The sequence below is a fragment of the Antechinus flavipes genome, chromosome 6 (genome assembly GCF_016432865.1).
Source record: "Antechinus flavipes isolate AdamAnt ecotype Samford, QLD, Australia chromosome 6, AdamAnt_v2, whole genome shotgun sequence".
NCBI classification, from domain to species: Eukaryota; Metazoa; Chordata; class Mammalia; order Dasyuromorphia; family Dasyuridae; genus Antechinus; species Antechinus flavipes.
The window spans coordinates 142,266,298-142,279,947 of record NC_067403.1 but is presented as its reverse complement, the minus strand read 5'-3'; the positions used below and the strand labels follow the sequence as shown (position 1 = coordinate 142,279,947).

The 13,650-nt window shown below is 35.6% G+C and overlaps 1 protein-coding gene across 3 annotated transcripts in view; it reads right to left on the bottom strand.

Annotated features, from left to right (window-relative positions):
* Positions 1-2,867: 2,867 nt before the first annotated feature.
* The window catches only part of MANBA (mannosidase beta), a 118,838-nt gene continuing 108,055 nt past the window's right edge, over positions 2,868-13,650 (bottom strand). Inside the window, exons 16-17 of one of the 3 annotated variants that reach the window (XM_051964177.1) lie at positions 8,852-9,109; positions 2,868-6,488 (exon numbers count right to left, since the gene is read on the bottom strand). In XM_051964177.1, coding sequence (XP_051820137.1) covers positions 6,264-6,488; positions 8,852-9,109 — 483 coding nt within the window. In that variant the 3' untranslated portion in view covers positions 2,868-6,263. The remainder of the gene's footprint in view (positions 6,489-8,851; positions 9,110-13,650) is intronic. The other 2 variants (XM_051964179.1, XM_051964178.1) reach the window with 2 other exon arrangements.

Here is a 13,650-nt window from a genome sequence, read left to right as displayed (position 1 = left end):
TCCTCCAAAAACAAAAGAAAGGGGGAGCCACAGGTAACCCTAAAGAACTTCTAAATCTAGCCCTTTATACTATTAACTTCTTGATTTTTGACAAAGATGCACTGGCTCTGGAAGACAGATTTTATAACCCACCAGAAGGGCAGTGTGCGAGCGGCTCCACTATCTTTAGATAATCATCAGGTAATGTGGAGAGACCCAGATAGTGGTGAATGGAAGGGACCAGATAGGCTAACTGTTTGGGGGAGAGGGTTTGCTTGTATCTCCACAGAGGGAGAAGGAATCAGATGGGTGCCAACGAGCCATATTCGCCTTATCCATTGGAGAGAAACAGAGAAGACCTTTAAAACAAAGGAGATCCAAGAAACATCGGATGTTTCTGACTGTGCCCACCACTGAAAGAGCATGGCAGTTAAGGCGATTGACTCATGGACATCAAAAATTATGGGACCTCAAAACACTTGGGAATCATTGGATTCTCTGAGACATGATAAGACTGTTGTGGGACTTGAAAACACTCAGGAATTATTGGATTTTCTGAGAAATGATAAGACTGTTGCAGGACTTCAAAATCTGTTGGAATCATTGGATTCCCTAACACATAAAAAGACTGTTGCAGGACTTCAAAAACTTGTGGGGATCATTGGATTCCCTGACACATGAAGCAATGGACAATAGATTGTTTTGGACTCTCTTGGCTGCTGAAGAAGGTATTTGTGTGACTGTTGTTTACTTACCCTCCTTCTGGGACTTCTGGAAATCTTTTACAACACATGTTGATTCATATTGTTTGTTATACCGCTACTTGCATGTACAATTCATGTTTGTTACGTCACATTGAGCCTGCATCGGCTGTGGGGAGAGTTGTCACTAATAGCCTGTGCGTTATTGCTATGTGCTTGTGTAATACCTCCCATGCCAATGGGTTTGTGCATACCTGTTTCTAATAAGACCCTTCAGCCCAGAAACCCGCTAGCAACCCCCACTTCCCTTTGGTGCTTTTCATCTCCCTTCCTGAAAAGTCAGGGGAGTCGTGATCACCTCCTTTTCAGTGTTTTCACCTCCTTTCCTGAGAAGTCAGGGATGATATGACCACCTGTGTTCTAACAAAAAAGAAAGCAGGAGATGTAAAGGGCTGAAACTCTTGAGTTAATGCACTGAGGTCGGACAACCGAGCACTTAAGTAAGCTAATTACCGATTGGACAATACTCTATGGGCATATGCTTGGAAAATGGCCCTTCCCATTATTTTGTGCTGGCTTGATGATTGGTGTATACAGAGAATTGTAGGAGGGACTAAGGGTGGAGTAAGACTGGCCAGGAAGATAAAAAGGAGAGGTTGTGGTGATTCTGCATCCATCCAATTCACTCCTACCTTTAAAGACCAAGAATAAAGACCAAGGACTTTTGCTTATCCTGACTCTGGCTGATTCTAAGGTATCCAGGGTGCTAACTTGGTCTTCACAGTTCTCAAGAAATAAATCCAAGCTGTATTCTTGTTTAGTTGTTTCAGTTATGTTTGAATCTTCATGAACTCTTCTGGGGTTTTCTGGGCAAAGATACCAAGAGTGTCATTCTCTTCTTCAATGTTATATTGAAATAACCATCTGGGAAAAAATGCTTCAAATTACTAAAAAATTAGAAATGCAAATTAAAGCAATTCTTAGTCTCTACTTCACAACTTTAAGACTGGCAAGGTTGATAAAAAGGAAGATGACAAATGGTGGAGGTACTGAAGCAAAACAGACTTGTGGTCTAGTTATTCTTGAAAGCAATTTAGAACTATGCCTCAAATTCTGCTAAATTGTGCTTATCCTTTGATCTAGAGAAAACATTACTAGATCATACCCCAAAAAGAGCAAAAAAAAAAAAAAGAGGAAAAAAATTTTAAATGTACTACAATATTTGTAAGAGTTTTATGATATTTAAAAAAAACTCAAAAACTAAAACTAAGAAGGGTATCTATCAATAGGGAAATGCACAAATTATTGTATATGAACGATTTAGTAACACAATACTACTGTACTATAAAGAAATGATGAATAGGATACTATATTTCAGAGATTACTGGGAAAGACTTATCTGAACTGATACAGAATGAAGTAAGCAGACCCAAAAAATAATTCAATTATAAAACAGTATTTAAAAAATAAACAATTTTAAAACTTATGAAATCTAATAAAAATGCAATGGTCAACCAATATTCCAGAAAAGTAGGGAGGAATGCAATCTACTTTTCTGACAGAGATAAAGGATGAGAAATGAATTTTTAACATGGCCAATGGGGGATTTTGTTTGTTTGACTAAGCTTTTTGTTGTTGCTGTTATTATAAGGGATTTTTTCTTTTTTCTTTTTCCTTGGAAGAAGGAATTGAGAAAAAGAATTGGGCAATAGGAAAAAATGTTTTCCAATAAAAGTTAGGTAAAGGCCTCATTTCACAAATACATAATCAAATTTATAATCAAGCCATTCCCCAATTGCTAAATGGAAAGAATATATGAGTAGGTAGTTTAAAAATGAAAAAAATCAAGGCTATCTAGTCATATAAAGAATGCTCCAAATCACTACTGAGTGGAGAAATGCAAATTAAAACAATTCTGAGGCAAAAACCTCACCTATTAGATTGGTTAACATGACAAAAAAGGAAAATATTAAATGCTGGAGAGAATTTGGGAAAATTGGGATACTAATGCACTGTCAGTGAATTGTGAACTGATCCAACCATTCTACAAAACAATTTGGGACTATGCCAAAAGGGCAATTAAACTAAAACTAAGGAGAGTATTTCTCAATAGGGAAATGCACAAATTATTGTATATGAATGATTTGGTAACAGAATACTATTGTGCTATAAGAAATGATTCAGCAATACTACTACGAGGTCTGTATTTCAAAGAGATCATAATAAAAGAAAGAAAAATACTTACATTTACAAAAATATTAATATTAGCTATTTTTTTGTGGCAAAGGGATTTTGAAAGGATGTCCATCAACTGGGGAATAGCTGAACAAGCTGTAGTGCATATAATGGATGTATTATTAATGGAAAGTAATGGAATACTATTGTGCAAAAGTAGGCAAGCAGAACAACTTAGATTTATATGAACTGATACAAAGTGAAATCGGTTATTTACAATAACATGACATTGTTTGACGATCAACAATAAATAGTCTCTTTTCAGCAAGACAATGATCCAAAACAATTACAAAGGACTCAATGGAAAAACCTGGTCTCTGAATACAGATCAAAGGATACTGTGTCTCTCCCCCCTCCCCATCACCATTAGTCTGTTTCTTCTTTCACAACTATGACTAATATGGAAATGTTTTACATGATTGCACATATATAACCTATATCAAATTGTTTTACATTTTAGGAAAGAGGAAAGGAAGGAAAAAAGAAGAAAATTTTGGAACTCAAAAATTTTGTAAAAACAAATGCTATATTTAACATATATAGGACTGCTTGCCATCTCGGGGAGGGGGTAGAGGGAGGGAGGGGGAAAGTGGGAACAGAAGTGAGTGCAAGGAATAATGTTATAAAAAATTACCCAGGCATGGATTCTGTCAATAAAAAGTTATAATTATTTTTAAAATGTAATAATAATAATAATAAAAACAAATGCTAATTCCCTTTGATCAGCAGTGGCACTACTGGGTCTAGATCCCAAAGATTTCATAAAAGAGGGGAAAAAGACCCGTACAAAAATATTTGTACCAGCCCTTTTTGTGGTGTGGTGGAAAATAAATAGATGCCCATCAACTGAGAAATGGCTGAATAAGTTATATGAATAGAATATTATTGTTCCATAAGAAATAATGAGCAGGCTGATTTCAGAAAAGCCTGGAAGACTTACATAGATTGATGCTGAGTAAATTGAGCAGGACCAAGAGAACCCACAGTATTTGCCCACAATAATAAGATTAAATGATGATTAAAAGTGATGGACTTAACTCTTCTCAATAATATGATGATTCAAGGATAGATTTGGGATGGAAAATGGCATCCATATCCAAAGAGAGAACTATGGAGACTGAATATAGATCAAAACATAGTATTCCTACCTTGGTTTTTTTTTTTTTCCTTTTTGGTCTGATTTTTCTTGTACAACATGAAAAATATGGAAATATGTTTAAGAGAATTGTATATATTGAACCTTAAGAGGAGATAAGGAATAAAAGGAGAAAAATCTGGAACACTAAGTCTTACAAAAACGAATTTTGAAAATTATCTTCACATGTATTTGGAAAAATAAAATTCTATTGAAAAAAATTTTTTTAAAGAACTAAATAAACAATATCAATGACAAAAAAAAACCCAAATGTTAAAATTGTCTTTGTATAAGATTTGAAAAAATAAAATACTATTTAAATGCTTAGAATTTTAAAAAAATTAGTTTGAAACAACTATTTTATCAGACATTTGCTATAAGTATTTTCCAAAATAATTGACCCTTCTAATTCTGACTGCTTTGATTTTATTTGTGCAATAGCTTTTCAATTTTATATAATCAAAATTATCCTTTTTATTTTCAATGATCATCTCTGTCCTTTGTTTAGTCAAGAATTCTCCTCCATTACCCATAATTCTGTCATATGGGATGGGCTAGTTCTTTTCTTTAAAAAGTACTAAGGCCATTCTATCAACTATGCTAATCATTGTGAGCTCAGAATGACTTCCTGGTAACTTAATTCCAATGCCATAATGCACAAGTCCAGAAAATTGACCCAACACAATTCTTCTCTTAATTTGTTTGTATGACCTTTTCCAAAATAGGCCATGTATCCATTTCTAGCTTATTGTGATATATGATGAAAGATGTTGGTTTACATTTAATTTCTGTTTGATCCCATTTACAGTTGATTGCTTTTGCCAGTAGTTGCTTAAGTCATAAGTCTCTGCCTCTGAACTTAGTTCAGAAGTCAGCCATTGTAATAGAATAAGTTTAGAAATTGGGTTTTCCAGCTAATTACTGTTCTATTTTTTTGCCTCAAGGAATTTAGCTAACCTTGGCGGATGTGGCTAAGGGATTCTGATCTAGTATTTTTTCACACACAAGCTATCTTTCAAGAATATAGTTTGCTTTCTAAAAAGTTTGGTCTATTATCTCTAAACCTTGCAGTTAGACTCAAATAAATAACACTTCTTAGTCAGTAGAGGGAAAGAGGGAGATTGTTGTTAGCCTCTCATCAAATTTCTAACTAATCATGTCATTCTCTATACATCACCTATATAACCAATCATCTTGTCCTCAATTCCAAGACATCATCTACCTACAGGTATAGTTTTTTTTTTTTTTTTTTTTTTTTTTTTTTTTTTTTTTTTGTTCTATGCTTATGAGTTGTAGCTTCAGTCTGGGTCTTTGGCTAGAAACTGAAATAGCCATTGACCCTTTTGCTGACAAATAGCATGTCTCTGTTCAATGACACTTGCTTCAAGAAACATGCCTGACTTTACCTTTTTGTTAAATTTAAATTGCAACATACTTTGTGAAGTGATTATTTCAGTTCTTTTTCAATTCAAGCTCCTGAATTCTCTAAGTAAACTACCCCAATAGTGAATAAGTAATGATGAAGAGAAGCAAAATATCAGGGCTACAAGGTGACATTTCTTATAGTCATAAATCTTCAACAAGGGTCAAGGAGTAAGGTAACAAAAAGTCTTTGCTCTCTCCAATGCAGCCAGGTCCAATATAAGGGTTGATACCAAAAAAAAAAAAAATCTTATAACCAGGAAACCTAGTGTTTCCTAGCTCACAGGCTGAGATTTTCCAACCCCACAATCAGTCTTCCCTCCTTCATATTCAGGGACTGAGTAGACAGTTTCATCTCCTGCATGGATTCAGCTAAGCCTAACTTTCCTGCTTCTGCATTATCTATTATAATTCTCAATAAGAGAAGCCCACTCAGGTGAATAGTTGGAATTCCTTGACCTTGTCAAGGAAGTCATGGTACCTTGTTGATTAGGAAGTTCTAAAGTTCTTCTGTTCCATGTGCTAGGCAATTAAGGATGATTTCAATGCCTTCATGAGGTAGGATCTTAGGGGGAAAAATAGTCCAGGCTATATGATAGGGCTGTAGGAAGTACTATTCTTATCACAATTATATTAAAGAAAAATCCATTTATTCCCATGCTTACCAGTGCCATTAATATAAATAGGAGTGTTATATTTTTCAAAAGTTTTTCTAGCACATATATAATCATATGATTTTGGGGTTTGATTTTTTCTTTTTTCTTTTGATCACCGAAAAAACTGAAATTTCTTCAGTAAATGTCTGCCAATGAAATCAAGTGAAGAGATTTTTCAAGTTTGGTAATGCTGGTGGACTTCCAAGGGTAGAATAATATTGTTTTCCTCTTCTCTGTCAAGAGGAAACCATTGTCACTAAATCTTCCTGCTATATTTCCTACATCCAGCCACACAAAAGGAGCAACAGCCGTGGTTTTGAGTTCAAAACTATACACATCTCCTTGCTGGGTTATCTTGGCCTGAAAGAAAGAACATAAATGGAATGAGATACCCTGGACTATGCATGTGCCTACCTATAGTGTGATCATTATTACAATAATGATTTGTAATTATTGTAATACAGTTCAATACAGGGCAAAATTAAAGGATTTCTGGGTAATTACGTTTAGATAATCACTAGTCACACATTCATGTACTTTTTGCTTCAGACACTTAAGAAAAACACATGATATCATTCATTGAGGGTTGAAGAAAATGCTAGTTAGGCTTAAAACAAAAAATTAAGCTGGATGTCCTTCAAATGGAAATTGTTTTGTAAGGACTCCTAAAACCTTCATCAACAGGTTATTGCAACATTATACAATCAGGAGGTATGGTATTTTGCATTAGGGAAAAGAGAGCCAGGGAACTTTAAATGACTTGTAATAAGGTCACATGACAAACAAGACTTTGGAAGACTGAAGACTCAAATAGACTTCTTTATTAAACAATGTTTTGCTTTTCACTATTATGAACTATAGAATACACCTGAGTAAAATTACCAGCTAGCCATCGGCTCTCATCTGAATCTCTCTCCCTCTCAGGCATTGCCAGTGTTTTCAGCAAATAGTCCACTCTCCCCTGCTGTAGGGTGACAGCAGTTCAAATTAGTGGTTTTGTATTCTCTTTTTCTCTAAGACTTATGACTTGAGGGTACTGAAGGGAGGATTAGACACAAAGAATCTGGGTTCCACAGTTTGCCTGTATCTTCATGATGCTGTAAAAAACATTTGTTGCCTCTTTGGAGAATACTTGTCTTTCTACTTGGCTTTCCTCAACAGGAAGAAAGATCAGTGGGTTTAGGAAAAACAAAAAAATGTCTCCCCCTTAAAAGGACTTAATTTAATAAGCATCATAGTTTAGTGATGAGAAGGATAAAGGTTGGTATAAGTCTAAATGAGAAAGGAAAAAAACAAAACCAGTTTTAAAAAATCCTTTACTCTCTCCAGGATCCAAAGATCTGAGGATATTTGTCTGACTTCACAATCGTTTTGCCCTTTTGGATAGGATCCAAGTACATGTCACTCCCTATCTTTACTTTATCTCTTAGTTCTGATGTGGAAAGGGCAGATTATTTTAGGTAGATAAGCTTTATTGTGAGCTGTAAGTAAAGATGAAGTCTATTCCAAAGGTAATGATTCCTCCTTCAAAAAGAAGCAAGAATTAATCCCTATAAATCAAGCATCAAACATTTATTAAGTGCTTGCTGTCTACCATGATTATCAGTTTAAGATCTCTGCATAGAGAATGTCAGAAATTTATATATATATATATCAATTGAAAAATCTGAATGATAAAATTTGCTATAAAAGTAATAAAAATCAACCAATTAATTAATGGGTCTCTATATACAAGGTAATAAGATGACTATTTTCTGAGTCAAGATAAGCAGAAAGATTTCACTGTCATTGAGATATTTAAAATACACAAACCATCCCATAGTTTTATGATTAAGCCACTGTTGAAATAAAAAATTAGGGAGACAAACAAGCAAAGCCCACCTGTCCCCTCTATATGTACATAATTAATAAATTGGAATCAACCAAAAACATTTATTCTCTTGTTACATATACAGATGAACTCTAATGTTTATCTTCCTGAGTAATCCTTCATTTAGGAAAGCACTCCCCACTCTACGTAGTAGCAAGTTCCCTTTCTTATAATACTAGGAATGTCCCTTCTTTGTATGCATCCCAATTCCCTACTATTAACTTTCTGAGGGAAGAACAAGTTGTGATGTCTCTTACATGCCTTTCTCCCAGGAAAAATGAGGTCCAAAGAATGACATCTCCTCTTGTGCTAATAATAATAATCATCATAATAATAATATCTAACATTTACATAGAGCTTATTATATGCCAAGCACTGTGCTAAATGTTTTATAATTCTTATCTCACTTGGTCCTTATAACAACCCTAGGAGGTAGGTGCTAAAGTTATCCCCATTTTATAGATCAAGAAATGGAGGCAAACAGAAGTTAAATGATTTGTCTAAGGTCACATTAATAAGCATTGGGGAACAAATTGAGAATCAGGTTTGTCTATCCACTGTGCTGCCTACCCACCTAAAAGGGTCCCTGAAAATCTCTGTCTCAGTGGCAAAAAGTGATCCAAGAGTTCCCATGCCTTCATTCCCAGGTTCTCCAAGAATAGCATCTTTCATCGGTCCCTTCCTGTTTCTTATTCCCAAGTTGACCCACAAGAGATTTAGTTTTCCTCTCTTCTTTTACCCTGGGCCAAAGAAGCCCTACTTGTTACTCCTTCATTATGGCTGAGGAGGGACTAACTTTCTTCCGAGGTAACCTCAATATCATTTCAGGAGCTTTAACATAATAGGTACTCACAGTGATCTGTGCCTTCTCTAGCCCTACAGCATCCTTCAAGGAGGATAGGAAGTGATGGTTGGTGGGGCTTGAAAACTCACTACCAGCTGTCAGGTCAAAGGAGATGACACAGCTTTGTCTCATGCACTGGCCACACCTTTTCAGTAGTTCCATCACCGGCTCCTTGTAGAGGGGGGTTGCCTGTCCTGCCTTGACCACCAAAAATTCAGTTCTACGAGAGCACACAGGCTCCAGAGAGCTCCACTGGTGTACTCTCACCTGAAAAAGATACTTTCAGTCATTAATCATATCTAGGACCACCAGAGGTTAAATGATAAGAATGAAAAACATTTCTTTAGTTTCTTTAGATTAAGAAATTTTACACAGACTCTGTGAGGTAAGCATAACCATCCTCATTTTACAGGAAGAGAAACTGAGGCTCAGAAGACTTACTTATTGTCACATCTAAGAAGTAGGATGAAACCAAAATTTTTCCTGACACTAAGGTCAACAATCTTATCATTGTTCCATGTTGCCTCATACTCTGATGCAAGGCTATCCTGGTATCCTACCCACAAGTTATGTTTCATAATTACATCATCAATACAAAAGAATATTAGTATCACTGTGAAGTTGAAAAGTCTCTTCATGACATCATTTATGACACAGTTTATAACATGGAGTTGGATGACTCAGAAATATTCCAATTATCACATATCTACAGAACTAGTCAGTGCCCTTAAGTCTATATTTTTCAAATTTTGCTCCAACCAAAATTTTTGGGGGTCCTCCCAAATCCTGTCTCTTCATTCTGTGGAGTTTCTCCTTTCTGTGTGGTTCATTTTTGGAATGAGGACTGGGACCAAATTGAATTTTTTTTTTTAATCCATAAGCAGTTGCCATGAGGGTAACAATTGTAGAATTTTAATTGTGATATTGCTCAAAAAATAAACTAATAGGTCTATGTAAGAATATTCAAATGTCAAACAAATACAGTGATAGCCTTCCTAAGGTTCTTAGTAGAGAAACATATAACTTTACAGCCCTTGACCCACTTAAGTAAAAAGAAAAAAGAGGGATAAAATGACTCTGAATACCATTTTTATTGGGTTTTTGTTTGGTTGGTTTTGCAGGATACAGAACGATGATCTTCTTGAGAAAGGAGATCCCAAGAGCAAGAAAATGCTCTACCAATGGTGGGTTCTTAAGAGAGTTACCTTAGAGCACTGAGAAATTAAGTGATTCCCAGGTAACACAAAACTAGCATGGGCAAAGCTAAAAGGAATCTCACGGGTATCTAATGCCTTCATTTTAAAAATGAGGGAACAGGGTGACAGATAAGCAAATTTGCCCAGTATCACACAAGTAGAAAATGTTAAAGATGAGTTTGAACATCCTGACTCCCGGCCAGCTCTCCATCCATTATCCCCTGCTGCTTCTTTTAACATTTGTTATGGGCTAGAAATTACATCTGTACTTGAAAACAAGGATTCTTACAAGGTGCTAACTCAGTGGAATTGATAAGACAGTGGTTATATAGTTTAGCATGGTGATTAATAGTTCTCTAGTTCAGTATATGTACTTAGTACTTAATATAGTTCCACAAGATTCACACCTATGATAATGTAATTAGAATAGAGCATATAATCTGGGACAAACTCAGCCAGACAGATTCATTCACTCCATCTCACACGACCGTGCTGGCTGACCTGTCCTCCTGCTTCCCCCACTGAGACCAAAGCCAGTCTGAAGGGCCTCCAGAAAGCTGCCTAGCCCCAGGCAAGGAGATAATAAAGACTTCTGGAATTAACACTTGGCTATTCTCACGGTGATTAATCTGCTGAAAGGAAGGCTTTCCAGAAAACCAACCAGAACACTACAAACATTTAATATTTAAAATAAATTGAATTTCTGATAGCATCTATGTCTTGCCCTGTGGAACACTTTGGCTATTCAAGAGATGAGGGAAAACTCAGGATATAATGAAAGTTAATCACACCACCAATACATCTCTAAATTAAGAGTGAGAGTAATGAGAACAGGTCTACTGAAGAAAACCACAACTCCACCAAATAAAAAGTCCCAGCAAAGGTGCTGTGCCAATAAGCAGCTCAGTCGATACCTATGGCCCCAAAGACCATAGCACTCTTGCTAAAAGGGCAGAAACCCCAAGCAGTTGCTCATACTCAATAGCCTCTTCTCACTGACTTTTACAATACTGTAAACTGCTAATTAGCCATGTTAAAAGAGACACAAGAATTACTTAGGCAGATGAAACAAACTGCCTTTATTTTTAGCTACAAGTTTTAACTTCTCCAGCCTGATAGTGGGTCAGAGCTATTAAAGCAGAAAAGACTGATGCTGCCTTTTCCTTGCTCCCTCTCTTCTGTAACTGATGAAATGTCCAAAAAGCAAGGAGCAATACAAAAGAACAAGATGACAAAGAGCTTGGACAAGGTTCAGACTGGAAAATCAGACCTGAAATAACTGAAAGTTAATGATGATTATCTCAGAACCAAAGCTGAAATAGCAAGAACTTGCCACTTTCCCACCTCTCCATCCATTCATCCATCCCCCATCTAATTTGGAACAAACTGTTAAGCAATGACTCTTGTTCCCTTGAGATTACTGAATATGTTAAATAATTGTTTTTTATTTTTAAGATACTCATTCTTTCCCTCCAATTTCTTCCATTCTTTCCACCTCCATTGAGGGGGGAAAAAAAAAACCCTTGTACATATATATATCTACATATATATGTATAGTTAAGCAAAGCAAATTGTTTCACTGGCCATGTCAAAAAAAAATTATGTCTCAATCTATGCCTTGAAGCCATCATCTCTTGATCAGGAAATGGGTAATATGCTAAGTCATTTTAACAGTCTGAAGTCAGGGTAAACAGGCTCTATAAGGAACCCCTGGAATACTGAAGAGATTAGTCAAAGAAAATCTGGGGAAGAGATCAGAATTGGAAATTTTGAACCATGACATGTGTGGGTTTAGACTGTGTTACTAATGTTTCTTCTCAAATTGAATCAAGAACTGAAGAAGTCCCTTCAAAGGGAACAGTGACATTATTATAGGCAACCCCAAATAAAGAGCAAATGTTGAAGACAAAGAATTCATTTCTAGCACTTGCAAGGTGACAATGTAAAGACCTGTACAAAGGTAGCACTAGGCATAAGGCCTACAAGTTCTTTGACAATTCAATTCAATTAATCATTTATTATGTACTAGACCCTGTGTTGGTATCAAAGACACAAAGGCAAAAATGAAACAGTACTGTCTTCAAAGAGCTTACCCTCTTCTGACTTAGGTGCTAAGTCAGAACAACATACATGAAGAATTAGCAATCTTATGTAAAAAAAATATAAACAAAAATATATAGCTTCTCTTTGTGGCAAAGGACTGGACACTAATAATGTACTCATTGAGAAACTGGCTAAGAAATAGACTAGGTGATCAGTGGAATAGGTTAGGTTTGTCACAGGACAAAATAGTCAATAACTATAGCAATCTAGTGTTTAACAAACCCAAAGACCCCAAACTTTTGGGATAAGAATTCATTATTTGACAAAAACTGCTGGGAAAATTGGAAATTAATATGGCAGAAACTAGGCATGGACCCACACTTAACACTGTACATCAAGATAAGATCAAAATGGATTCATGACTTAGGCATAAAGAATGAGATTATAAATAAATTAGAAGAACATAGGATAGTTTACCTCTCAAACTTGTGGAGGAGGAAGGAATTTGTAAGCAAAGAAGAAGTAAAGATTGATCACAAAATAGAATGCTTTGATTACATCAAGTTAAAAAGCTTTTGTACAAACAAAACTAATGTAGACAATATTAGAAGGGAAGCAATAAATTGGAAAAACATTTTTATAGTTTAAGGTTCTGATAAAGGCCTCATTTCCAAATTATATAGAGAATTAACTCTAATTTATAAGAAATCAAGCCATTCTCCAATTGATAAATGGTCAAAGGATATGAAAGACAATTTTCAGATGAAGAAATTGAAACTATTTCTAACCATATGAAAAGGGTTCTAAATCATTATTGATCAGAGAAATGCAAATTAAGACAACTCTGAGATACCACTATATACCTCTCAGATTGGCTAAAATGACAGGAAAAGATAAAGATGAAAGTTGGAGGAGATGTGGGAAAACTGGGACACTGATGCATTATTGGTGGAGTTGTGAAAAGATCCAACCATTCTGGAGAGCAATTTGGAACTATGCTCAAAAAGTTATCAAACTGTGCATACCCTTTGATCCAGCAGTGTTTCTACTGGGTTTATATCCCAAAGAAATCTTAAAGGAGGGAAAGGGACCTATATGTGCCAAAATGTTTGGGCAGCCCTTTTCGTAGTGGATAGAAACTGGAAATTGAATGAATGCCCATTGGTTAGAGAATGGCTGAATAAAATGTGGTATATGAATGTTATGGAATATTATTATTCTATAAGAAATGACCATCAGGATGAATACAGAGATGCTTGGAGAGACATGGACTGATGCTAAGTGAAATGAGCAGAACCAGGAGATCATTATATACCTCAACGATACTACATGGGATCAATTCTGATGGAAGTGGCTCTGTTCAACAATGAGAGGATGCAATTTAGTTCCAATTGATCAGTGATGAACAGAACCAGCTACACTCAGCGAAAAAAACACTGGGAAATTAGTGTGGACTGCTTACATTTTTGTTTTTCTTCCCAGGTTATTTTTACCTTTTTAAATCTGATTTTTCTTGTGCAACAAGAGAACTGTATTTAAGATATACTTTAACATGTTTAACATGTATGA